Genomic DNA, 27,079 nt, shown 5'->3' with positions numbered 1-27,079 from the left:
TTTTATTCCATGGACTTAAACTTTTCTGACAAGCTTGGTATGTGACACTTTATCATACACCTTTTGAAGTCAATGTACACCATATCAACCGCATTACCCTCACCAACTCTCTCCGTTACCTCATCAAAAAGAAAGATATTAAGAAATTAAGTAAATGGGTCAAACTGTGTCAAGTGAGTTTCAATGTAGGCAAATGTGAAGTCATCCACTTTGGACCTAAAAATGTAGAACAGGATCATTTCTAAATGCAGAAAAGCTAGAAACAGTGGAGATCCAAAGAGACTTGGGGTCCAGGTACAAAGATCATTAAAATGTCATAAAACAGGTACAGAAAATAATTTTTAAAAAGGCTAATAGAAACATAGAAATATTTACAGCAAAGAAGGAGGCCATTCAGCACATTGTGTCTGTGTCAGCCTAAAATAAGGTTATGCAGCCTAATCCCACCTTCCAGCTCTCGGTCCGTAGCCCTGTAGGTAACGACACCTCAAGGGTCGGCGGTGGCATAGTGGTATTATCACTGGACGAGTAACCCAGAGACCCAGGGTATTTCTCTGGGGACATGGGTTCGAATCCCACCACAGCTGAAGGTGGAATTTGAATTAATTAATAAATCTGGAATTAAAAGCTAGTCTAATGATGGTCATGAAACCATTGTCGATTGTTGTAAAAACCCATCTGGTTCACTAATGTCCTTTAGGGAAGGAAATCTGCTGTCCTTACCTGGTCTGGCCTACATGTGACTCCAATGCAGTTAACTCTTACATGCCCTCTGAAATGGCCTAGCAAGCCACTCAGTTGTACCTAACCGCCATGAAGTCAATAAAAGGGAATGAAACCGGACGGACCACCCGGCAACGACCTAGGCACCGGAAACGACAAAGGCAAACCCAGCCCTGTCGACCCTGCAAAGTCCTCCTTACTAACATCTGGGGGCTTGTGCCAAAGTTGGGAGAGCTGTCCCACAGACTAGTCAAGCAACAGCCTGACATAGTCATACTCATGGAATCATACCTTACAGACAATGTCCCAGACACTGCCATCACCATCCCAGGGTATGTCCTTCCCACCGGCAGGACAGACCCACCAGAGGTGCTGGCACAGTGGTATACAGTAGGGAGGGAGTTGCCCTGGGAGTCCTCAATATCGACTCCGGACCCCATGAAGTCTCATGGCATCAAGCCAAACATGGGCAAGGTAACCTCCTACTGATTACCACCTACCGCCCTCCCTCAGCTGATGACTCAGTACTCCATGTTGAACACTACTTGGAGGAAACACTGAGGGTGGCAAGGGTACAAAATGTACTCTGGGTGGGGGACTTCAATGTCCATCACCGAGAGTGGCTCGGTAGCACCACTACTGACCAAGCTGGCCGAGTCCTAAAGGTCATAACTGCTAGACTTGGTCTGCGGCAGGTAGTGGGGGAACCAACACGAGGGAAAAACATACTTGACCTCGTCCTCACCAATCTGCTTGCCGCAGATGCTTCTGTCCATGACAGTATTGGTAGGAGTGACCACCACACAGAACTTGTGGAGACGAAGTACCGCCTTCACATTGAGGATACCGTCCATCGTGTTGTGTGGCACTATCACCGTGCTAAATGGGATAGATTTTGAACAGATCTAGCAATGCAAAACTGGGCATCCATGAGGTGCTGTGGGCCATCAGCAGCAGCAGAAGTGTACTCAACCACAATCTGTAACCTCGTGGCCGGCATATCTCCCACTCTACCATCACCATCAAGCCAGGAGACCAACCCTGGTTCAATGAAGAGTGCAGGAGGGCATGCCAGGAGCAGCACCAGGCATACCTCAAAATGAGGTGTCAACCTGGTGAAGCTACAACCCAGGACTAGTTGCATGCCAAACTGCGTAAGCAGCATGTGATAGACAGAGCTAAGCGATCCCATAACCAACGGATCAGATCTAAGCTCTGCAGTCCTGCCATATCCAGCAGTGAATGGTGGTGGACAATTAAACAACTAACTGGAGGAGGTGGCTCCACAAATATCCCCATCCTCAATGATGGGGGAGCCGAGCACATCAGTGCGAAAGATAAGGCTGAAGCATTTGCAACAATCTTCAGCCAGAAGTGCCGAGTTGATGATCCATCTCGGCCTCCTCCTGAAGTCCCCAGCATCACAGATGCCAGACTTCAGACAATTCGATTCACTCCGCGTGATATCAAGAAACGACTGAAGGCACTGGATACTACAAAAGCTATGGGCCCTGACAATATTCCGGCAATAGTACTGAAGACCTGTGCTCCAGAACTTGCCGCGCCCCTAGCCAAGCTGTTCCAGTACAGCTACAACACTGGCATCTACCCTGCAATGTGGAAAATTGGCCCAGGTATGTCCTGTACACAAAAAGCAGGACAAGTCCAACCCAGCCAATTACCGTCCTACTCTCAATCATCAGTAAAGTGTTGGAAGGTGTCATCAACAGTGCCATCAAGCGGCACTTGCTTCGTAATAAACTGCTCAGTGACGCTAAGTTTGGGTTCCGCCAGGGCCACTCAGCTCCTGACCTCATTACAGCCTTGGTTCAAACATGGACAACAGAGCTGAACTCAAGAGGTGAGGCGAAAGTGACTGCCCGTGACATCAAGGCAGCATTTGACCGAGTATGGCATCAAGGAGCCCTAGCAAAATTGAGGTCAATGGGAATCAGGGGGAAAACCCTCCGCTGGTTGGAGTCATAACTAGCGCAAAGAAAGATGGTTGTGGTTGTTGGAGGTCAATCATCTGAGCTCCAGGACATTGCTGCAGGAGTTCCTCAGGGTAGTGTCCTAGGCCCAACCATCTTCAGCTGCTTCATCAATGACCTTCCTTCAATCATAAGGTCAGAAGTGGGGATGTTCGCGGATGATTGCACAATGTTCAGCACCATTCGTGACTCCTCAGATACTGAAGCAGTCCGTGTAGAAATGCAGCAAGACCTGGACAATATCCAGGCTTGGGCTGATAAGTGGCAAGTAACATTCGCACCACACAAGTGCCAGGCAATGACCATCTCCAACAAGAGAGAATCTAACCATCTCCCCTTGACATTCAACGGCATTACTATTGCTGAATCCCCCACTATCAGCATCCTAGGGGCTACCATTGACCAGAAACTGAACTGGAGTAGCCATACAAATACCGTGGCTACAAGAGCAGGTCAGAGGCTAGGAATCCTGAGGCGAGTAACTCACCTCCTGTCTCCCCAGTGCCTGTCCACCATCCACGAGGCACAAGTCAGGAGTCTGATGGAATTCTCTCCACTTGCCTGGATGGGTGCAGCTCCAACAACACTCAAGAAGCTCGACACCATCCAGGACAAAGCAGCCCGCTTGATTGGCACCCCATCTACAAACATTCACTCCCTCCACCACCGACGCACAGTGGCAGCAGTCTGTACCATCTACAAGATGCACTGCAGCAATGCACCAAGGCTCCTTAGACAGCACCTTCCAAACCCACGACCTCTACCAGCTCGAAGGAAAAGGGCAGCAAATACATGGGAATGCCACCACCTGCAAGTTCCCCTCCAAGTCACACACCATCCTGACTTGGAACTATATCGCCGTTCCTTCACTGTCGCTGGGTCAAAATCCTGGAACTCCCTTCCTAACAGCACTGTGGGTGTACCTACCCCAAATGGACTGCAGCGGTTCATGAAGGCAGCTCACCACCACCTTCTCAAGGGCAATTAGGGATGGGCAATAAATGCTGGCTTAGCCAGCAACACCCACATCCCATAAATGAATTTTTTAAAAAGTGCACATCCAGGTCTTCTTTAAAAGCATTGAGGGTTTCAGCCTCTACTATCCTTTCAGGCAATGAGTTCCAGATCCCACCACCCTCTGGGCGAAAATAAATACTCTTCAACTCCCCTCTAATCCCTCTCCCAATTATTTTAAATCTATGCTCTCGGTTATTGACCACTCTGCTAACGGAAATAGATTCTTCCTATCCACTCAAGGTATCTATCTCATAACACTACACACCTCAAATTAAATCTTCCCCTCAGCCTCCTCTGTTCCAAAGAAAACAACCCACTCTTTCTATTCATAATTTGCTCCTAACTAAAATTCTCCATTCCTGGCAACATCCTCATAAATCTCGTCTGTACCCTCTCTACTGCAATCACATCCTTCCTGTAATGTGATGGCTAGAACTGTATGCAGTACTCCAGCTGTGATCTAACTAGTGTTCTAAACCATTCTGGCATAACCTCCCTGCTTTAATATTCTAGGCTTGAGCCAATGAAGGAAAATATCCTGCACGCATTCTTAACCACCTTATCTATCTATACTGCTACCTTTAGGGATCTATAGACACAAAGTCCCAGGTCCCTCTGTTCCTCTACACTTTTCAGTATCCTACCATTTATTGTGTATTACCTTGACATTTGCTCTTCTCAAATGCATTACCTCACGCTCTTTGATTTAATTCCATTTGCCATTTTCTGCCCACCTGACCATCCATTGATATCTTCCTGCAGTTACTGTTTTCTTCTTCAATATCAATCACACAGCCAATTTTCACGTAAGAACATAAGAAATAGGAGCAGGAGTAGGCCATTCGAATCAGCAAACTTCTTAATCTGTCTAAATCATTGATATATGCAGCATTGATTAGAACAGCACAATGGCGCAGTGGTTAGCACTGCAGCCTCACAGCTCCAGGGACCCGGGTTCGATTGTGGGTACTGCCTGTGCAGAGTTTGCAAGTTCTCCCTGTGACCGTGTGAGTTTTTGCCGGGTGCTCCGGTTTCCTCCCACAGCCAAAGACTTGCAGGTGATAGGTAAATTGGCTGTTGTAAATTGCCCCTAGTGTAGGTAGGTGGTAGGGAATATGGGATTACTGTAGGGTTAGTATAAATGGGTGGTTCTTGGTCAGCACAGACTCGGTGGGCCGAAGGGCCTGTTTCAGTGCTGTATCTCTAAATAAAAATAAATAAAATAAAATATACCACAAACATCAAGGGACCTAGTACTGAGCCCTGCGGAACCCCACAGGAAACAGACTTCCAGTCACAATAACACCCCTCAACCATTGCCCTTTGCTTCCTGCCACTGAGCCAATTTTGGATCCAACTTGCCAGTTTTCCTTGTATCCCATGAGCTTTTAATTTTCTGACTATTCTGCCATATGGGACCTTGTCAAAAGCCTTGCTAAAATCCAAGCAGACTACATCAAATGCATTACCCTCACTCCTTGTTACCGCCTCAAAAAGTTCAATCAAGTTAGCCAAAGATGACCTTCCCTTGCCGACTGTCTTTGACTAATCAGTGCCTTTCCAATGACTATTTATATTGTATCTCAGGACTTTTTCCTATAGCTCTGTTGTTTGTCCTGTTCTGATGAAAGGTCATTGACCTGAAATGCTGGGCAGAATCTTGACACCTTAGTCCCCAAGTCTGAAACCCAACACTCTGAATGGTTTACCCAGATTTAGTCTTTACCAGAGAAAATCAATTGTCAACCAGGCTCCCCAACTAATTAGGGAAGGCGGCAGAATGACGTGTCCATTCTATTTCTGTTACTAATTAAAGGGACCAATGCATGTATAAGAAAAGCTCACCAGCACTTGGAATTTTCAGGCTGCAGCAAACACAGGAATGGGGAGGAGACCTGGAAAGGCTGCTCCCAGGTCTTTCACTCTTACCTAGAAGTTCTGCTGTGAGATCTGAGGGACTGCAGTGAGGTGAGCTCCACCAAGAATGGGAAGACCACCTCTCCAACCAAGCAGGCATGGATAGGTGGCCAAGAAAATCAACAGCAGGAGTGTGCTCCCTCCAACCTGGAGATAGTGCACCGAGGAGGACATGACAGGTGAGTAGCATAGCACTTCAAGTAACAAGCCCCAGATTCTGACTTGTCCAGCATTCTCCTGCACAGCACATCTGTGGAGAAGCCTGCAGCTGAGAAGGCAGCGGGTGCTGTTGGCTGTGGTGTGGCCTCCACTCTTGACTCTCAGCAGAGGTGGAAAGTGGAGCTGCATAAGCTGCTCCCATGCCATGGTGAAGACTGGCAGCAGGGAAGTGAAGCTGAAAGTGAGTGAAGTGCTCATGAATTTTGCAAGTCCCCTGTCAAGCAGTGAGAACACGCTCTGAGATAGTAGTCTCTTAATGGCCATTGCTGGAGCTCTTCAGTGTAACTGATCAAAGTCCTCCCAGCTTGTCAGTTTCACTGAAGAAGCTCTTCCCACTGTGCACTCACCTTGGTGAGTTGACAAGTCAGGGATCAGGTTCTGTGACTGGGAGTCCAGGATTCAGAGCTAAAGCAGCTCATAATTGGCTTCTTAACAACCTCAACAACTTCTTAATTACTTACCCAACAAATCCAAGGGGCTTCCTCATTCAACTTTGAAGCTGTCCTGGAGAAAGCCAGAAGACGGGATCCCGACCCAACGTCAATTTCTGGGAATTTCCCACCCCACTTCCCCCAAATCTGCCTCCAACAACCTGGGAAAATTCTGCCTATTAATTCTGTTTCTCTCTGCACAGATGCTGCCAAACCTGCTGAGTACTTTCATATGTTTTGTTTTTATTGCAGATTTCCAGCATCTTCAGTATTTTGCTTTTGCCGTCACATTTCTGAAGGATATATTGGCCTTGAGGGGAGAGCAACATAGATTTACCAGATTATACCTGGACTCACAAGAACTAGCAGCAGGAGTAGACCATATGGCCTATCAAGCCTGCTCCACCATTCAAAACGATCATGGCTGATCTTAGGCTTCAACTCCACTTTCCCGCCCGTTCACCATATCCCTTGATTCCCTGAGAGACCAAAAACTGTCTATCCCATCCTTAAATATATTTAACAACGGAGCATCCACAACCCTCTGGGGTAAAGAATTCCAAAGATTCATAACCCTTTGAGTAAAGTAATTTCTCCTCATCGCAGCCTAAATGATTGGCCCTTTATCCTGAGACTGTGCCCGCATGATTTAGATTCCCCGACCAACGGAAACAGCCCCTTCAGAATCTTGTATCTCCCAGGGTTATGTTACAAGGAGAGATTACACAAACTAGGATTGTATTCCCTTGAATTTTTAAGGTTAAGAAATGATTCGATCGAACTTTAAGATATTAAGAAGAACAGAGAAGCAGATAGTGAAAAACTATTTCCATTGGGTGGGAAGTCTGGGACTGGGAACATAGTCTAAAAATTAGAGCCAGACCTTTCAGGAGTGAAATTAGAAAAGATTTCTACACACAAAGGGTGGAAGAAGTTTGGAACTCTCTTCCACAAATGGAAATTGGTGCTACATCAATTGCTAATTTTAAATTGGAGATTGATAGATTTGTGTTAATCAAAGGTATTACAGGATATGGGACAAAAGTAGTATATGAGAGTTAGGTTGCAGATCAGCCATGATCTCATTGAATGGTGAAATAGGCTTGAGGGGCTAAATGGCCGACTTATGTTGCTCTGCTTCCTATTCTGTGGTATGTACTTATCCTGCACAGGAATATTTATTTAAATGTGTTCCACTTGTCCTCTATGAAAGTGCTGTTGAATAAATCCCACCAGTCAATTTGCTTAAACTGATGTCTCACATCTTTGAAGTTAGCCCTTTCAAAATTATACAATTGCCCCTGGTCCTCAGTATCTCTGAATCCCACATCATGACCAGGATTTTATGAGTCCCACAGCAATCCCAATGGTGGGACTGGAAGTTGGCGTAATTTCCGCTTCTGCCATTTTTCTCATATCCCATGAAATTCTGTATGTAAATGAACTGTGTGGCGATGGGCATGGGAGACATGTGCGATCATGCAGCAGGGACGGTTGAACCCGCCGTCAATGGCTCAAGCACCATGAGCGCCACAGATATAAAGCATTCTGTGTTTCAAGCCTCAAGGAGCAGCAGCCTTTATGTTATGTAAGTGTCTTTAGAGTTACCAAAATTAAATCTTTTACTTATTTGCAACTGCTCTTTCCTTCCTTAATTTTTCAAACCCAGCAGCAACCCTTATTTTTTTTCACTGCAGCAAGATCAAAGAAAATGTCAGGCAGCAGGTAGCGTCCCGCCCCAATGTTCAGCGATGCCTCCCTGCAGGTTTTCCTCCAAGCCGTCAGGGAAAGGTGGGAGGTCCTCTTGCAGATGGAGTCAGAAGACCCTCCCATCTGACCAAGGCGGACTGGATGGAGGTAGCAGAGGAGGTCTAAAAGCATGGGGTGACGCGCAGAACCTGGGTGCAGTGTTGTAAGCATATCAATAACTTGCTCAGATTTGCGATGGTAAGTGGTCATGGTGAAGCTATTCCATTGTTTTCCTCCCTGGCTCCATCTTCTTTTAAGACAGAGGGCAGACAAGGCATGCAGTGGAATGCGTGAGCAGCCTTGGTGCCATACACCTACTGATTGCCAATCACTAACCTAGCGCACATTATTGATGTCCTTGGATGTGTTGTGTAAAAGCTCGTCCTCAATGAGTGAAGTCATACGAACATACGAATTAGGAGTAGGAGTAGACTACTTGGCCCCTCGAGCCTGCTCCACCATTCAATAAGATCATGACTGATCTGATTGCAACCTCAACTCCACATTCCCGCCTACCCCCAATAATCTTTCACTCCCACGTTTATCAAGAATCTATCTACCTCTGCCTTAAAAATATTCAAAGACTCTGCTTCCACCACCTTTTGAGGAAAAGAGTTCCAAAGACTCACGACCCTCTGGGTGAAAAAATTTCTTCTCATCTCTGTCTTAAATGGGCGACCCTTTATTTTTAAAGGGTGACTCCTGGTTCTAGATTCTCCCACAAGATCCTTAAGGATCCTTTCACATCCACCCTGTCAAGATCCCTCAGAATCTTACACGTTTCAATCAAATCACCTCTTACTCCTCTAAATTCGAGTGGATACAAGCCCAGCCTGTCCAACCTTCCCTCATAAGACAACCCGCCCATTCCAGATATTAGTCTAGTAAACCTTCCCTGATCTGCTTGCAATGCATTTACATCCTTCCTTAAATAAGGAGACCAATACTGTACACAGTATTCCAGATGTAGTCTCACTAATGAGCTGTATAGTTGAAGCATAACCTCCCTACTTTAGTATTCAATTCCCCTTGCAATAAATGATAACATTCTATTAGCTTTCCTAATGACTTGCTGTATCTGCATGCTGACCTTTTGCGATTCATGCACTAGGACACCCAGATCCCTCTGCATCTCAGAACTCTGCAATCTCTCACCATTTAGATAATACGCTTCTTTTTTATTCTTCCTGCCATTATGGACAATTTCACATTTTCCCACATTATACTCGATTTGCCAGATCTTTGCCCACTCACTTAATCTATCTATAGCTCTTTGCAGCCTCCTTATGTCCTCTTCACAACTTACTTTCCTACCTATCTTTGTGTCATCAGCAAATTTAGCAACCATACCTTCGGTCCCTTCATCTAAATCATTTATATAAATTACAAAAAGTTGATGCCCCAGCACTGATCCCTGTGGCACACCACTCATTACATTTTGCCAAACGTTTCCAGTTAGCTAGCCAATCTTCTATTCATGTTAATATGTTACCCGCTACACCATGAGCTTTTATTTTCTGCAATAACCTTTGATGTGGCTCCTTGTCAAATGCCTTCTGGAAATCTTACAGCACATCCACTGGTTCCCCTTTGTCCACAGCACGTTACTTCTTCAAAGAACTCTAATAAATTGATTAAGCATGATTTCCCTTTCACAAAACCATGTTGACTCGCCTGATTACCTTGAATTTTTCTAAGTGCCCTGCTATAACATCTTTAATCGTAACTTCTAACATTTTCCCTAAGACAGATGTTAAACTAACTGGCCTGTAGTTTCTCACTTTCTGACTCCCTCCCTTTTTGAATAGAGGAGTTACATTGGCTATTTTCCAATCTAAGGAACCTTCCCCGAATCTCGGGAATTTTGAAAAATCAAAACCAATATGTTCCGATGAAGGGTCACTGACCCGAAACGTTAACTCTGCTTCTCTTTCCACAGATGCTGCCAGACCTGCTGAGTGATTCCAGCATTTCTTGTTTTTATTTCAGATTTCCAGCATCCGCAGTATTTTGCTTTTATTGCATCAACTATCTCACTAGCCACTAGTCGATGCATGTTTACAATGGTTGTGATTCACCTTTTGACATGTTGTTAAAAGGAGTTTGTTTTTTATATTAAAAACTTAGGATTCTGTGTTTTTAAAAACTGAAAAAAGGATTTTCAGTGGACATTGAGACATCTATGGATGTTTTGAAAGAAAGTTCAACAGAAGTTGAACTCTATGGACGTTTTGAAAATAAGTTCAACAGGAATTGAACTTGTAAACGGACAGGAAAGCAGGTAATTTCAAGGAAACCAGCAAAGGGGTCTGATCTCAGAGTTACTCATTGAGTGGCAAGAGAGACTTTATGACTGGGCATGTGAAATTGTTCAGGAAGGTTTTGCTTTCAGTTTGGAACTTTAAAAGCCAGTAAATTGGGACAAAAAGCAGGCATTCTGAAATTTGATTCTGACCTGCCTGGAGATCAGAAAAAGAACCAGACAAGTATTACCTCTCTGTAATAGAATCCTGCATCTCTTGTGAAAAAACCCTGTATTTCAAATGTGGCAGATTCCTATTGCCTCCTGTCTCTGAAGAATCCCTGCATCAAGTGTGGTTCTTGTTGCCTTCTGTGTTTTAAGAAATCCTGAAATTTGAAGAAACATTTTACTGCTATACTGCTGATGTAATACTGAAGAAGAACTGTTGCTACACCCCTGATTGGAACACCTATGTGAAGCCTGTTGCAGTTGAATTTCTTTGAACACCTAGCTATCACAGACTGTTCATCAACCTCGCCTGGAAAGACTTTGAGAGGCATCCGGCTATTTGACTTTGGAACACCTCGCCAAACCAAAAAGCTTCTTCCCAGATCATGACAGACTAAGTTATTTTATTATTCCTTTCATTCTTATGAAATAGCCGTAAACCAAAATCCTTTTTTCCCGGTTAACCGTTTTTTTGGATGTATGTATGTTTGCATGAGGGCTAGGGAAACAAGAAGCGTTAATATCTCAATTCATAGATAGCTTTACTCCATTATTGGTTAAGACTTGGTTTTATATTAAATAGGTAAGTTTGTTGTTTATTAAAGAAACCTCGTTGGTGTTCCTTATTCTGGGGACAAATAGAGTATCTAATTGGCTGTTTCGGTAAATGGGAAAAATTTATTGATATGCTGTGACCCGTGGAGAAGTGGGACTGAATTAACAATTAACTCCCGCCTCGGTCATAACAATGTCATTAAATCTGCACTGTCTCCTGCAGGTTAAATGCACCCACAACCAGTGCGAGCGTGCTAAGACAGGTGGAGGTGGCCTAGACATCAGGGTGCTGACACTGGCTGAGGAGGAGGCAGCAGTAATAGCAAGAGAGGAGGGAGGCAGGGCAATCACAAATGGTGAGGCAGGATCCATAAGGCGTAAGGATGAAGTGTCATCTTCAGGCTTGCAGCCATATGTGCACACCAAAGGAAAGTGTGTGAACTCATGTTCAGCTAATGCTTAATATGCCTCTGTTTGTGTCTCCACTGAAATTGCCCGCACTCACGCCTCTGAACACTGCCAGGCCCAAGACTCCTCCTCTGGGGAGGAAGATGAAGCCAATGCCCCAGACGGTGCACCATCACCTGCCTCTTCTTCCTCCTCCGCCAGTGCAGATACATCCACACGATCTGCAGGAGGTTTAAGATTAGAAGCTGGGTCACAATCTGGTGTGCACAACACAAGAACGTCTCAGCAGCTGAGGGAGCATATGCCAGTTGGGTCCCCCAACAATCAGACAACTGCTGGGGACCAGGCCCCTGCTCATGATGATCCTCTGTTTGTTGCAATGAGAAATCTGCTGGATGTGCAGCAAAGCCATGTGGAAAATAGGTCAGAGATGCCGAAGATCATGTGTGGCTTTGCGTGTGCCATGGAGGAGTCCATGCAAGCCATGACATCTGCCATGTCCCAAGCAAATGAGTGTATGGCTTCCTCACTTGTTGTTTGGTGAGCTCCGTGGTGAGTCTGGTTGAACTCTTGAGCCATATGTGATCTGACCTGCACTCCATCGCTGTAGCCATGGGCTCCATGCAGCAGAATCTAGGTGAGAGAGGAACGAGGAACCTGGACCTCCCTCCAGGTGCTCCTTACCCTCAGGGAGAAAGGCAGGTGCTATCATGCACACAGATGGAGGACAAGCACATGCCAGCTGCCCGGGGGCCTTCCTCTTAGGACACCCCCAGGGTAAGCGGCATCTCGAGTCTCCCCCCAACTCCCGATATTGACCCTCTTACCTCCAGCACTCAAGCACGTGGGGGATACTCACACACCAGTAGGATGGCGCCATCAAAGCCCATTGAGGACTCCCACCACAGTCATCCGCAGCAGTGGGCAGCACACTGAGCAGACTGCCTCCACCTCAGCTGCTAATGTTGGGGTACCACCTAGATGTAGTGGCAGAAAACAGAAAAAGAAACAGTTTTGAACATGAATGTGGTACAGATGCTGTAAATATTGTGCACGTATTGCAGAAGTTTAAATACATCTGTACTTACTTTAATGTTTGATGCACTCTCATAAATCATTTGCTTTATTTCAGATGAAAAGGAAAATGTTTATTGGAGGCCTATGGCAGAAATGCATTGATGTTTACAAAGCATTTCAGAAAGTGCCCAGTGTCCATTTATCAATGCTATGGGAGCCTTCAGCCTTCAATGATGCCTGTTATGTCGTTTGCAAATTTTTCACTTTCTTCACTGCCAACGTGCCTTACATTTATGGGGTTCTGCAGTCACACCCTTACTTTCCTTGCATTGGTGTGTTGTCGGTTCCATTGTAACCCTAAGATGATTTGATCCGCCGGTCACATCAAAGTGCTACAATGTTGTAGCTTCCTATGTGTGCGGGTTGATGCCTTGATGCAGGACAATTTTTCCAATAGAGACGCAGGTCTCTTTCAATGAAGTTGATAGCATTCAGACCATTAGGAACATGTCCACTGCAGGTTCATGTGCTGTTGCCAGAAGAGCCCTTCTTTTTAATTATAGCAATAATAAGACCACAAGCGAATGTGAACATATTTGTGGAGAATGTTTGCTCTCTCTCCAACATTCCTTTATAATGTGGTTTAATGTTGGCGGAAACATGCAAATATGAGGTTTTCTCTGATGTCCCTTGCATGTCTCTCCATGGCCCTTATATCTATAACGGCATCGTTGTCATTGTTGTCATCCTCCTCACCCTCTTCATAGTCATCCTCATCTGAGGAGGACTGGTGTTCGTCCTGCTCCTCTGCCTGCAGAATGTTGCCGTGTCCAATTGCAAGGTTGTGCAATGCACAGCAGACAACGATTATTCATGAGACCCTCTGTGGTGCATACTGAAGAGCCCCTCCAGACCACTCAAGGCAGCGAAAGTGTATTTTCAGCATGCCAATGGTGAGTTCAATGATGGCTCTGGTGGATGCATGAGCAGCATTGTACCTCTCTTCAGCTGCGCTTTGAGGATGCTGCACTGGTGTCGTCAACAATGTACAAAGGGGGTAACCCTTGTAACCTAGGACCCAGCTGTCTACTTCAGCTGGTTCATCAATAACTCCTGGCAGCTGTGAGTTTCTCAGAAGGTATGAATCATGACAGCTCCCTGGGAAACATGCGCAAACATACATGATTCTTCTCCTGTGGTCACAAACCAGTTGTACGTTCAAAGTGTGGAAGCCTTTGCAATTCACAAATACAGCAGGCTGGTCCCAGGAAGCTGTAATGGCCACATGAGTACAACCAAACACCCTTTGCACTCTAGGGAAACCAGTGATGACGCAGAAGGCCAGAAATCTTGCTGCCTGGCTGTCCTCGTCTACAGGCAAGTAGATGAAATCACTGGCATGACGAACTAGGGCATTGGTCACCTCTTTGATGCACCTGTGGGTTGCAGACTGTAAGATGCCACATATGTTGTCCGTTGATCCATGGAAGGCCCCACTAGCAAAAAGATTGAGTGCAGCAGTAACCTTGAGGGCAACTGGCATGGGATTCCCACCAAAGCCGAGCAGCTGCAGGTCATGCCGCAGGATGCTACAAATTTCTATGACCATTTCACATGACATTTTTAGGTGTCTCTGGCATTGCCTCTCTGATATTTGTAGGTAATTTTCCTAGTCCTGAGGATGCAATGACGTGCCAGTGCCTGTCTTCAATAATGCCGCTCCTGGATGTTATCATTCGGAGCATCCTCACCTTCCTGTTCTGCCTGTTGCTGCAGTTCAGGCATCATGTGTTGAGGGAAAAGAGGCCTCCTAAGTTGCTCCCATGCTCTATTTCCCGTGGTAGTAGCCAAACTGGGTGTATGAGACCCAGGACACTGCAGCTTTTCAAATAATGAAATAAGCAGAGCATTCCAATTCAGCCCTCTGTTGCCAGTCAGCTGAATAATCGAGGCAATAATCAGTTCGCTTTTATGTGCCTTAAAATTGTAGCCAGATGGAAATCCCACCCACTATCATTTGTCTCCACCCACTCTCCTTGCAATCCTTGAGTGGCCACATGGTTTGCATTTTCGTTGGAGAAAATGGTGCGTGTTCAATTTAGGGTAAGTCTCCCCACCTTCCGACCACCTCCTGCAACCTTCCAGCCTGCACTCATCACCCTTGACCCATCCAATGTAACCGTAACCCTTTCCTCCATTACCTTTGAACCTCCCCCCATTACCTCGGAGAGTGTCACAATCAATTTATTCATACCATCCCTCCCGCCTGTTCCTACTGCCGTTACCATTGACATGCCGACTCTGACCCTCAGATCCACCTTAATATTATTGTAGAGTCCCATTCCTCTCCCTATGATGTCAGAGAATACCCAACCCTAGGTCTTGACCTTCCCACCTACAGAATCCATTTTTCCCCCATTGACTGTGACTTTTCCCTCTGCCAGCCAGTACCCTGAATCCAGCCCACAGGTCCCTGATGTTGACAGCACTCATCTCTCCCTTTAGGCCTCTCATGACCATCTGTTGACTGTAATGCTCAAATCAACCCACTTCCCCCCACAGCCGCCCACATCCAGCTTCAGCAGCAATAACAACCACTACACAGACTGGATGCTCTGCTTCTCCCTCCCCTGCTTCTCCATGCACCCGATCACCCCCACCCTTTCTTCCCTGAGTACTCTCCCCATTCCTCCATGCACCCAATCATCCCACCCTTTGTCCTCATTCTCTTGCTCCTCCATGCACCTGGTAACTCCATTGAGTCTTCCCCAAGTACCTTCCCTCCTCCATGCACCCGATAACCCCACCCCGCCCTCCCCGAGTACCGTCCCCTGTTCCTCCATGTACACACCCCAATGCCTTCGCTGACATTCCCTGAGAAGAATCACTCTTGCTGGTGCCGAACCTGGAGCTAAATATCCATTCCAATATTAGCGTTCATTTTGACAATGAGTTCAAGAAAGAAAAACACTGACCTCAGACTCAACTGCTCAAAGCTGACTGTTGCACGCCATGTTGAAACAAATGTGAACCGGGTGGCACGGGAATAGCACTCACTGTTCACTTAATCTGGCAGGTAGGACATAATTGGAACTAAGAGTAGGGTAATAAGTCGTCATGGCATGTAAATGAATGCAAAGCTGCAATCCGCCACCATGCGGGGGGAACCCTGTAACGCCCGCAAACGTGCCATCAATGTAATTTCGGTAAAAATTCCTGCCATCAGGAACCTGAGAAAACATCTCCCACCTAATTAAATCACCCCGCATGCCATACATTCCGCTCTTGCAGGGCTAATAAAGTTCCACCCCATGCCTAACTTGATCATTGTGTGGTTGTTATTTCCCAAGTGTGGTCACTATCATCCAATGGTGTCTGATGGCAGTAAACTATACAATGGAATAGAGTGAATGGTAACCTTGCCATAGCTTTCAAAAAGGAGTTTCAAAAATTCTTAACTCAATGGGTAGCTCAGTGACACTGGCTTGGCACTGAAGAAGGAATGAGATCTAGTGAGTAGAGACTACCAACTTAAAAGAATGAATTGTATGACTTTCTACAGTTTCTAATTTATTAGATTTTCATTCATTTTGTCCCATTCCTCATTTTATTCTACATGTCAAGCATCATTCCATGGCTAAGAACACAGGGAAGTGGGACTCTCCCAATCCTTTGCCAATATTGCAATGCAATTGTCTAAAATAGGAGCTTAGTAAATTTTAAATTTTTTTTGGTAGCTGTTTGCAAGACCCAACTCGTGAATGGATGTAAAATGCCGGTTGTCTCTAAAGGCAATATCGACCATGTCTGCTTTACATTCACTGCCCTATTGCCTGTCATTCTAATGAACTTGCTGCTAGTAGGATGCATTTTATTTGTTTCTAGCCTGTCACAAGGTGTGGCACAGTGGCGCAGTGGTTAGCACCGCAGCCTCACAGCTCCAGGGACCCGGGTTCGATTCCGGGTACTGCCTGTGTGGAGTTTGCAAGTTCTCCCTGTGTCTGCGTGGGTTTTCTCCGGGTGCTCCGGTTTCCTCCCACAAGCCAAAAAATTTGCAGGTTGATAGGTAAATTGGCCATTATAAATTGTCACTAGTATAGGTAGGTGGTAGGGAAATATAGGGACAGGTGGGGATGTTTGGTAGGAATATGGGATTAGTGTAGGATTAGTATAAATGGGTGGTTGATGTTCGGCACAGACTCGGTGGGCCGAAGGGCCCGTTTCAGTGCTGTATCTCTAATCTAATCTAAAAAATTATAAAAGCTGGGTTTTCCACATTAAGAGGAATGGTTTCAGCTTGCTTGGGGTCAGCAATGTCCAATTCATCCAGCTGGAAAAGGAGATCACTGGGAGGGAAAGCATGGAAGTAAAAATACAAACGAGAAGAGGAAAAAGAAAATCTCATATTCAATGGATTTGACTGAACATCCATTGTAATTTGGAAGTCTTCTAGAATTTCCAGTGTTTGTAATTAAAATTCTGGTTCAATAGCAGTAGTGGCAACAATATGTACGGTACCCAGTGAAGTCTGTCAAATTCTGAATGACAAGCAAATTATTTGAAAGACATTTGAGCTTTCAAGTTAGCTCCATGGAAATCAACTTGACAAAGGCAACTAATTAACATTGGAACATTCAACAGCAATACGTATAAATAAAGTAAGCATATTTACACAAAATATGTCTGAATATAAATTATGACCACTCATTAAGTGCTGTGTACTGTGAACACTTTCAATACAGTTGTTGTACCTGCAAGAAATGTATATTTGCTAATATGCATATATAGCATTATTGCAAAACTTACTTATAAAGAACATCGGTACTGCCTTGCTATTCACACAGCTATTCACACTTACCTGATCACTTGGTGCTCAAAGTATTGTAATGTCCTCTGCAGTGCCCATTGTAACGTCTGTGGCTGCATTAACAAGATGATATAAAAGTCATTGGCATCAAATAACTACAGTATAGGCAATTTAACCAATGCAAATAGATAGATTTCTGATTAGATATACTTTATTGTTTGGAAAGAGAATGGGCAATTAAAAATAATATATTGTTAACATCTGTAATTAAAAGCATTGGCAATCTTCAAAGAGAGCAGAACAATTCAACAATACATTTTTTTAATCACTCTGTTCTTTTAGTTCTCTGGACTTTTGTCTTCATTTATATGCAAAAAGTGACTCACCAGGGCAAATTCCCACCTCTTGTCCAGTGCCACTAGATGGATTTTCTATTAGCCCAGAATTTGCTTGAGTGAGGCATTTCACAGTGTACATAGACTGTTTCCCTCACCATTCAGCTCAAAATTCTTAATGCTGCAAATTGCTGGAAGTGTGAGCTGCTAGCAACATGACGAAGGCAAAAGCGCGTCTGGGACCTTGTTGAATGATGGGACAAGCAGTCTTTTTTTAACCAATGTGATTTAAGGATTAAGAAATAAATAAAAAGGAAGTACTGTGAATTAGAGTCAAGTTAGATAGAGAGAAAGAAAGATTGAGAAATAATTGACATTTAACATTTGAAAAACCCCTATTTTAAAAATACTTTGTTGAGTGCAGGTAGCTGCCAGTAAAGATAGGTTTTATTTTTGATGCATGGAGGAGATTTGGTTGCCATACATTCTTGTCACTTGGTCAAAATCCTGGAACTCCCTCCCTAACAGCACTGTGGGTGTACCTACATGGACGAGAGTGGCTCAAGAAGGCAGCCCACCACCACCTTCTCGAGGGCAATTAGGGATGGGCAATAAATGGCTATCGACACCCACGTCCCATGAATGAATAAAAATAAATAAATATATGCTGACCTTGCTAGCAATGCTCACATTCCAAGAACAAATAAAACAAAACAGGTTGGCACCTCATTTTTAGGTATGTCTGGTGCTGCTCCAAGCATACTCTCCCACACTCATCATTGAAGCAGGGTTGGTCCCCTGGCTTGATTGTAATGGTAGAGTGAGGCATATGCTGGTCCTTGAGGCTACAGATTGTGGTTGAATACAATTCTGCTGCTGCAGATGGCCCACAGCGCCTCATGGCTGCTGAGTTTTGAGCTGCTAGATCTGTTCTGAATCTATCCATTTAGTACAGTGGTAGTGCCACAAAGCACGATGGAGGGTGTTGTCAATGTGAAGATGGGACTTTGACTCTGCAAGGACTGTGTGGTGGTCACCCCTACCAATACCATCATGGACAGATTTCTTTGCGACAGGTAGATTTGTGAGGACAAGGTCAAATAGGTTTTTCCCTCTTGTTGGTTCTCTCACTATCTGCTGCAGGCCCAGTGTGGCTGTTATGTCCTTCAGAACCTTGGTGATGGACATTGAAGACCCCCACCCAGAGTACATTCTGTGCCCTTGCTACCCTCACTGTTCCGTTCAGATGGTGTTCAACATGGAAAAGCACTGATTCATCAGCTAAGGGAGGGCGGTAGGTGGTAATCAGCAGGAGGTTTCCTTGCCCATGATTTGACCTGATGCCGTGAGACTTCATGGGGTTCGGAGTCAATGTTGAGGACTCCCAGGCCACTCCCTCCTGACTGTATACCACTGTGCCTCCACTTCTGGTGGGTCTATCCTGCCATGGGACAGGACATACCCAGGAATGGTGATGGAGGAGTCTGGGACATTGGCTATAAGATATGATTCTGTGATTATGATTATGTCAAGCTGTTGCTTGACTAGTCGGTGGGACAGGTTTCCCAATTTTGGCATGTCCCCAGAAGTTGGTGAGGAGAATTTTGCAGGGTCGACGGACAGGGTGTGCCTTTGTCGTTTCCAGTGCCTAGGCTGATGCCAGGGGGTCTGTCCAGTTTAATTCTTATTTGGCTTTTCTGTCATGCTAGGCGATTTCATAGGGCAATTAAGAGTCAACCACATTGCTGTGGGTCTGGAGTCAAATCTAGGCCAGACCAGGGATAGGAATTAACATGTTGCACCATGGGCATTTGACCACATTATTGACAGCCACGGACATGGGGACAATTAATCCGTATATTAAATGTATCTTCTTCTTCTTTGGCCTCCTTGTCGCGAGAGACAATGGGTAAGCGCTTGGGGATGGTCAGTGGTTTGTGAAGCAGCGCCTGGAGTGGCTATAAAGGCCAATTCTAGAGTGACAGACTCTTCCACAGGTGCTGCAGACAAAATTGGTTGTCGGGGCTGTTACACAGTTGGCTCTACCTTTGCGCTTCTGTCTTTTTCCCTGCCAACTGCTAAGTCTCTTCGACTTGTATAGCTTGTAAGTGTATAGCCATCCTAATACCATCAAAACAAAGTCCAATTTAAAACATATTTTTCCCTATTTAGTGAGATACCTGATATTGTTTTTGCCTGCACAAGTAGTCACTGTCTGCCCGCACACCTGATGTAGCGATGCGGAGACTCCGGATAGATGTCCATATGTCAGGAGTGATCTTGATCTCTTTCTCTCTCCTCTCACTCTCTCTCCCTCTGTGTCAATCCCTATTTCCTCGCTGTGTCCATCTCTCTCCTCGCTTTCTCACCCCCTCTCTCCTTCCTGTGTCCATCTCTCACCCCTGTGTCCATCTTTCTCCCCCCCCTCACTTCCCCCTCTCCCTCCTCTCTCTCCCCACTCTCCTCCCCCTTCCCACCTCTCTCTCTTCCCTCCCTCCTGCTCTCTTTCCCCCTCTCTACCCCCTCTCTCTCCCACTCCTCTTTTTCCTCCCCATCTCACTCTCCCCTCTCTCTCTCTCCTCCCTCTCCCCGCACTCTCCCCATCTCACTCTCTGCGCTCTCCTCCCCCTCTCTCCCCACCTCTCTCTCTCCACACTCTCCCTCCACTCTCTCTCCTCTCCCTCACACCCTCTCTCCCTCACCCCCGTCCCCCCTCACACCCTCTTGTAATTAGTTCCTTTATGTTGTCTGATGCAACTTAAATGAGATACATGGAGTCTAGTTGGTTGAAGATCTCAAACAGATTTATTTACAGCTGGACTATTATATACAGTACAGAACTAACTGTTTACAGAACCTTACTCTGGATGTTACAGATGCAGAGTGACTATGGCTCTGAGTCACATGACTGCGTCCTGGTACTTGGCTCATTAGCATACCAAGATCTTAAAAGGACATAACTCTTAAAGGCAATCATACAATATCCCCTTCTTTCCAAAGATAAGTCTCGTATGTTAAAAGTAAAAACACATAAAATTAGATGACATCAAAATTATTTACACAGGTATAGAGATTATGAACTTTACACATGCAGAAGCTTAATAGTCTACATATCGTTTTGGTGGTTTGACAATTCTTCCAGATCTGGTTATGAGAATGTCATCCTTGGCTTTTTTGGGTTTGCAGGCCTGTTGTCACTGTGCTGGTTTTGTCCGGTTGTTCCATCACACCATCATCATCAGAGTACGTTCTTTCGAGCCTGCTGCGTGCAATTGGAGTATTGGGGTGATGGTAAACCCATATCCACAGGTGTAGCTCTGAGATGGAGCACGGCAGCACAAAAATCTTGTTCTGTTACCCTACACTTCAGGTTAAGGGACTTGACTGTGCGAACTATTCGCTCAGCAAGACCATTAGATCTAGGGTAATGTAGTAAGGAGGTCACATGGTTTCTGCCCCAATTGGCACACATATCCCTGAAAGGTTTGCCTATACACTGCAGCACATTTTCAGAAATGATTTTTTTAGCTGCATCGAATAGACTGAATATGGCACTCAATGTGTCTGCGACTACTACACTTAAACTGTCTTTTACCTGTGTGATAATTGGAAATTTGGAGAAATAATCAGTGACTAAGATAAAGTCGTCTCCATTAATGAAGAACAAGTCAGTGGCGATTTTGGACCAAGGGACTGACAGAATCTCGTGAGGTGTAGAGTTTCTTTGCATTGTTGTGGCTGGTGGCTCTGGCATGCCTCGCACATCCTCACTAACCTTTCAATGTCACCGTTGATCCCTGGCCAATAAACAGTGCCTTGTGCCAGTCATCTTGCTCATTCTATGCTCATATGGCCTTAGTAAAGTTGTGACAAGATGTCCTGTTGGAGAGCTTTGGGCAGAATTACTTGTTTTCCCTTGAACATGATGCCTCTCGAGATACTGAGTTCATCCTATAAGGCCAAAAGCATCTGAGGATTTCTGGCACCTCTTTTGCTGTGTCAGGCTAGCTTTCTATGACACCTCTCCACAGTGCCTTCAGTTGTGGGTCATTGGCTGTTTTTGATAGTAGTTGGTCACATTTGTGCTGACGAAAATGCAATAAATCAATTTTGAGCACATCTTCCACCTCGATGTCCTTGCTGTCTACTTGTAGATTCAGCAGAACTTCTTCATTCTTGCTTGGGTTTTGCAATCTGCTCAGCGTATCCGAGGTGACCATTTTGGTACCCGATTTGTAGCAGACATCAAAGTCGTACCCCTGTACTTTCACTAAGAGCCACTGTAGTCGAGATGGTGCGCTTGTCAATGGTTTGCGCCAGATCATCTCCAGTGGTTTGTGGTCAGTTTCTACAGTGAATTGCTTACCGAACAGGTAGGTGTGGAACCTTGTGATCCCAAACAACAGAGCAAGTGTTTCACACTCTATGTTTGAGCAATTGGATTAGGCGGAGGATAAACATTTGGATCCGAATGCAATTGGTTTGCCATCCTGCAGGATGCACACTCCTAGTTCTTCCTGTGAGGTGTCGACTTCCAGGATTCTCATCTTCCTTGGATTATAGTATTTCAGGGTACAGGTTTCTGTTGACAATGCTTGTTTGAGAGACTCAAACATATGCTGATGGCCCTCCTTCCATACATATGGTACGTCTTTCTTTAAGAGCTCTCTCTCAGCGATGATGCTTTGTCAGAAACATTTGTAATGTATGGTGCCAAAAAGTTGCAAAATCCAAGACATCTCTGGAGGTCTTCCTTATCTTGTGGGGTAGGGATTTGCCTTACATTTTCAACTTTACCTGGGCCAGGACGGATTCTGCAACCTGAATAGATGGAGCCAAAGAAATTGATCTGATATACATTTGCCTAGTACTTCTTGCTGTTAAAAACAAGCTCTTCGCAACAAGCTACTGCCATCACTGAATGGAGATTTCGATCATGCTCTTCTTTGGTTTTTCCCATTACTGCAATATCATCGGCAATGCATATACACCCAGGCACATTTTGTATATTTCTGTCCATATACTGCTGAAACAGATCTTGACTGACAGACAAGCCAAAGGGTAGTCTCTGGAAGCGGTATCTTCCAAATGTGTCCTGAAGGTGGTGACTTCTTGAGATTCCTTAGCTAGGTATACTGACCAGTATCCCTGTTTAGCATCCAACTTGGAGAAGAATTTGGGTCCTGTGAACTTGGGACTCAATTCCTCTAATGTTGTAATCTTGTGGGGGATCTCTTTAGAGAGAAGTTTAGATGGCTGGGATCTAGACACACCCTGATTGCTCCATCCTTCTTCAGTACACACGTAATTGAGCTGCACCAGTCTGTGTGATGATGCACAAGACAGATGATGCCATTGCGTTCCATGTCACCTAACTCACGCTTAAGCTTTTCTTGTATGTGCACACTGCACTTTCTAGTGGGGTCGATTGACTGAATTGCATCCTCTCTGAGGTGCAGTACGGACAGCATCGCCTTTGAAATCTCCTATGGCGTCCAACCTGTCCGGGTATATCTGTTGTAGGTCGTGGACTGACACAATGCAGGTACCCTTGGACTCTTCTGCTGTAATGGGTACCTTGGTGACCTCGTGGATGGTCACAATGTCGAGGTCCTTACACACTGCTAGCCCGGCCACTGCTGGTTCACTCGCATCTACTAGATGTAATGTTTGTGGTTTCCATGCCGACTTGCCATAGCTGCATTGCATTGTTAGTGTGCCAATGCAAGGAATGGGTGACCCATTGTATGCAGATTACCTGGCAGTAGTCGGTTGTATCATTGATTTCCAACAACTCCGGTACATATCTTTGAGTATTTGGACTGGTATGATATTTGCACTAGCTTCGGTGTCACTCTTGATCCTGAGTGTATGCTTGCCAGTTTTCTTTGTGCGCGTGATGTTCATAGTGGCAAAAGCTTCCAGTTGTTTGAATTCATCAATGTGATGTGTCGGGTTCACAATATGGAACACCTGTTCGTCTTCTGGCTGAGAATTACTCCACGTTCAGTCTTGTCTCAGGTCTGTTTCGCTGTAGACTTCAAGTATCGGCTTGAGTTTACGCAGGTCTCTTGTGCTCTCCTTGCTGCTGTTGCCCTGTTGCTGCACCTGTCTTCTGTTTGTCTGTGTCCTTCTGCGGCTTCTGGCCATGTCTTTGGAGACAGATTTCTTGCATAGGCAGGCCCAGCACACCCTGTATGGGTCACAAAATGGAGGGCAATTTCGCCATGAGTGGGACAGAACACATTTACCATTAGCTTGCTTGCTCTTTTCAACCTGGTTATGGTGCCAATACTGTTGGCTGCGCCTAGTGCTTGCAGATGCTGTTGTCCAGCTACAAGGGCTTTGTATTTCCTGCCATCTTCCAGCAGCGCATCAATGCTGTGATCTTTCTTTTTTCCCAAGAAGTCCTTCTGGAAAGCTTCAATGGGTGCCAATACAATCACCAGCCCCATTATTCACTCTGACAGCTCAGTTTCTGAGAAGTCGTATTCGTTGCCCTTACTACAGCATCTACTGATGAACTGGTCTAGTGATTCCTGTGGCTGTTACCTGGAGGACATTAATTCCAGGCGCTGGATTCAAAAATTCAATCTTAATCGGAGTTGATCTTCTTGCACTTTCCACATCTTTGCAGGATCTTTCTGGTCATCATCAGATAGTCCAGAAGTGTTGATTCTGTGTAATCCCTCATTTCCAACTGCTACAGCCAGTATTTATGGTTCTACAATTATTTGGTTTGTGAAGAATAATTGCATTCTTTGTTTGAACAATTGGAGCTCAGAGAGGATATCCATGGCCTTCCAGTTCATGCTGGAAAATTTGGTATCCATATTTTGCTGTTCTTTTGCTTTAAAACCTGCTTTAAGACTTGTTCCAAGACACTGCATTGTTTCCCCTTTAAAAGTCTTTCTTATTTATACTGATTGCTTTAATTGACAGGAGGTGTTTGCTTGTGCTGTGTGTTTATCTTGCTCCCAGCACTTAAGCCTGTTCTGTTTACATAGCTGTTCGATAGGCAATTCAATCGGTTTTTTTTAAAGAGTTTTTTTTATGTTCTTCACACTCGAGTGTTTTTAATTTTTTTTTACTGTGGATTCATCAATGGAAGCTCTTATTCACTCTCGAGTAGTTTAATGGGTTTTTTAAACTTTGACTGCATGGATGAAGGCTCCGTAGTGATGTGGGTTTTCCTGCATTTTTTCTAACAGATGCCTCCCGTAATGGTGCTCACCTTGATCAGCTCAGGAAAGGAGTTGGGTCTTCCCAGTTTTCTTTTTCTACACTGAGCTTTTGAAAAGAAATGGTCTTTTGAAGGACTTCAAATCTTTTTTTTTTTAAAGCAGTATCCCTTGCTCATCGGTACAATGAATCATCTGATTTACTTGCAGCCTGTCGTTCTGTGCTGTGTCTTCTACAGCTTGAGGTAAGTTCTTTTTTCACTGTTTAAACCAACATTTTTCTTGAACTTTCTCTCTACTGGCTGTAGGAAAGGTCATTTTCAGAGCTGTTTTAACCGTGGACTTCAACTTCAGACTTTGTCTTCTCACCACAGCTGCCACCATGTAATGAGTTCTTTTATGCTGTCTGATGCAACATAAATGAGATGCATGGAGTTTAGTTGGTTGAAGATCACAAACAGGTTTATTTACAGCTAGACTATTATATACCGTACAGAGCTATTTACAGAACTTTACTCTGAGAGTTACAGTTGCAGAGTGACTGCTTCCTGGTACTTGGCTCATTAGCATACTAATATCTTAAGGGACATCACTCTTAAAGGCAATCATACAATACGTCTCTCTCCAATCCCCATTCTCTCTCTCTCACTTCCCCTCTCTCTCTCTCTCCCCTATTCTCTATCTCCCCCACTCTCCCACCCACTCTCTCTCTCTCTGACTGTTACTGAGAGCGGGAACAGCAGTTTCTGAACTTCGGACAGACTCGGGTTTTCCGGCGGGCTTTTAAAAATCTGGTAGTTTCATGATTATTGCTGACAGTAGCATTTTATTCCAGATTTATAAATTAAATTTAAATTCCCCCAACTGTTGTGGTGGAATTTGAACTCACATCTCCAAAGTATTATTCCAGGCCTCTGGATTACTAGTTCAGTAATATTGCCATTATGCTACTGTCCCCCTGTGGTGGACATAAAAGATCGTAAGGCACTTATCCCCGGTATCCTGGCCAACATTTATCCCTCATTCAACATTCCAAAAACAGATTTTCTGGTTATTATCACATTGCTGTTTTTGGGAGCTTGCTGTACGCAAATTGGCTGCCTGTTTTCCGAAACTACAACAGTGACTACACTTCAAAAAAACAAATACTTCATAGCTGAGAAGCACTTTGAGACATTCAGCGGTCATGAAAGCTGTAATATAAATGCGAGTCTTTTTTTTTCTAGTGCTTAACACTATGCCAAAGTCACAGCCAAATGTCAGTCTGGGAGTACACAATGATTTATTCTAACAACAAAATACTCTTTTCCTTTGTTAAATAATGTTTGCTCCTAGTATAAATAGGAAAAACCCAGCGCCATACATGTAATAAATATCATGCAGTTAGAGATAAATATTTTTAAATCAGAAAAGAAGGACTGAGGACAATGCATGTTTGTACAATGAAAGCATATCACCATTACCCCCCAGCTGTACAACAAAAGTAAACAATCCAAAAAACATCCCCAGTTCAGATGAAAGGTCACTGACCTAACATGTTCACTCTGCTTCTCTCTCCACAGATGCTGCCAGACCTGCTGAGTATTTCCAGCATTTTTGTTTTTAATCACAGAAAAGGTAGGATAGCCCTGTGTCATTGGCTGTGACTGCTCTCACTGCCCCATGTGATCACTTCAATCTTGATACATTGTATCAAAATATATAACAATGCTTTCAACAGTGCTCTCCTGTAAACGTCATGTTGAAAAGATATAAATCTACTATATCCATGTGAAAATCAAACAACTTTTCTCTTTCGTAAAATGATATATCTTAAATGTTATTAGATGTGCAGTCAATTAATAGATTAGTTAACTGTTAATACCTTCTAACATTGTCACGCCCCCCTCAAGAACCCTTGTGAAAATAATAGAAACTACAAACAGCCCACAACCAGTTACAAATTCCAATAGCGTTACTTGTCCCTCTGATACAAATGCCCAATAACTTGCCAATTTGCATGATACAATTCACAGGCTCTCAGTTACAAAATTTCAGAGTCTCATCTTCTCAGAAATAAGTGACTACTGTCAGGCAAACCCCCACCTGCCAAGACTGAGGCACACATGATTTCGCCACATGAACATTAAACATAAAATTGCAAACCCCTGGCTGGAAGGACATTTGCATAGTACCAGATAGTGTTGAAACAAAGGAACCAGTCCCCGCCCCAATACACAGAAGAGACCTGGTCAAACCAGTCATGTGACCACCAGCTGG

The 27,079-nt window shown here is 44.6% G+C and overlaps 1 protein-coding gene across 2 annotated transcripts in view; it reads right to left on the bottom strand.

Moving 5' to 3' along the window:
• gucy1a2 (guanylate cyclase 1, soluble, alpha 2) overlaps positions 1-27,079 on the bottom strand; it is a 306,665-nt gene that overhangs the window by 238,642 nt on the left and 40,944 nt on the right. For both annotated transcript variants that reach the window (XM_068033743.1, XM_068033742.1), the window contains exon 2: positions 17,356-17,417. In XM_068033743.1, the coding sequence (XP_067889844.1) occupies positions 17,356-17,417 (62 nt within the window). The remainder of the gene's footprint in view (positions 1-17,355; positions 17,418-27,079) is intronic.

This window comes from Heterodontus francisci, chromosome 6 (assembly GCF_036365525.1).
Source record: "Heterodontus francisci isolate sHetFra1 chromosome 6, sHetFra1.hap1, whole genome shotgun sequence".
NCBI lineage: Eukaryota > Metazoa > Chordata > Chondrichthyes > Heterodontiformes > Heterodontidae > Heterodontus > Heterodontus francisci.
The sequence above is the reverse complement of the archived record's forward strand: the minus strand, read 5'-3'. Positions and strand labels throughout refer to the sequence as shown.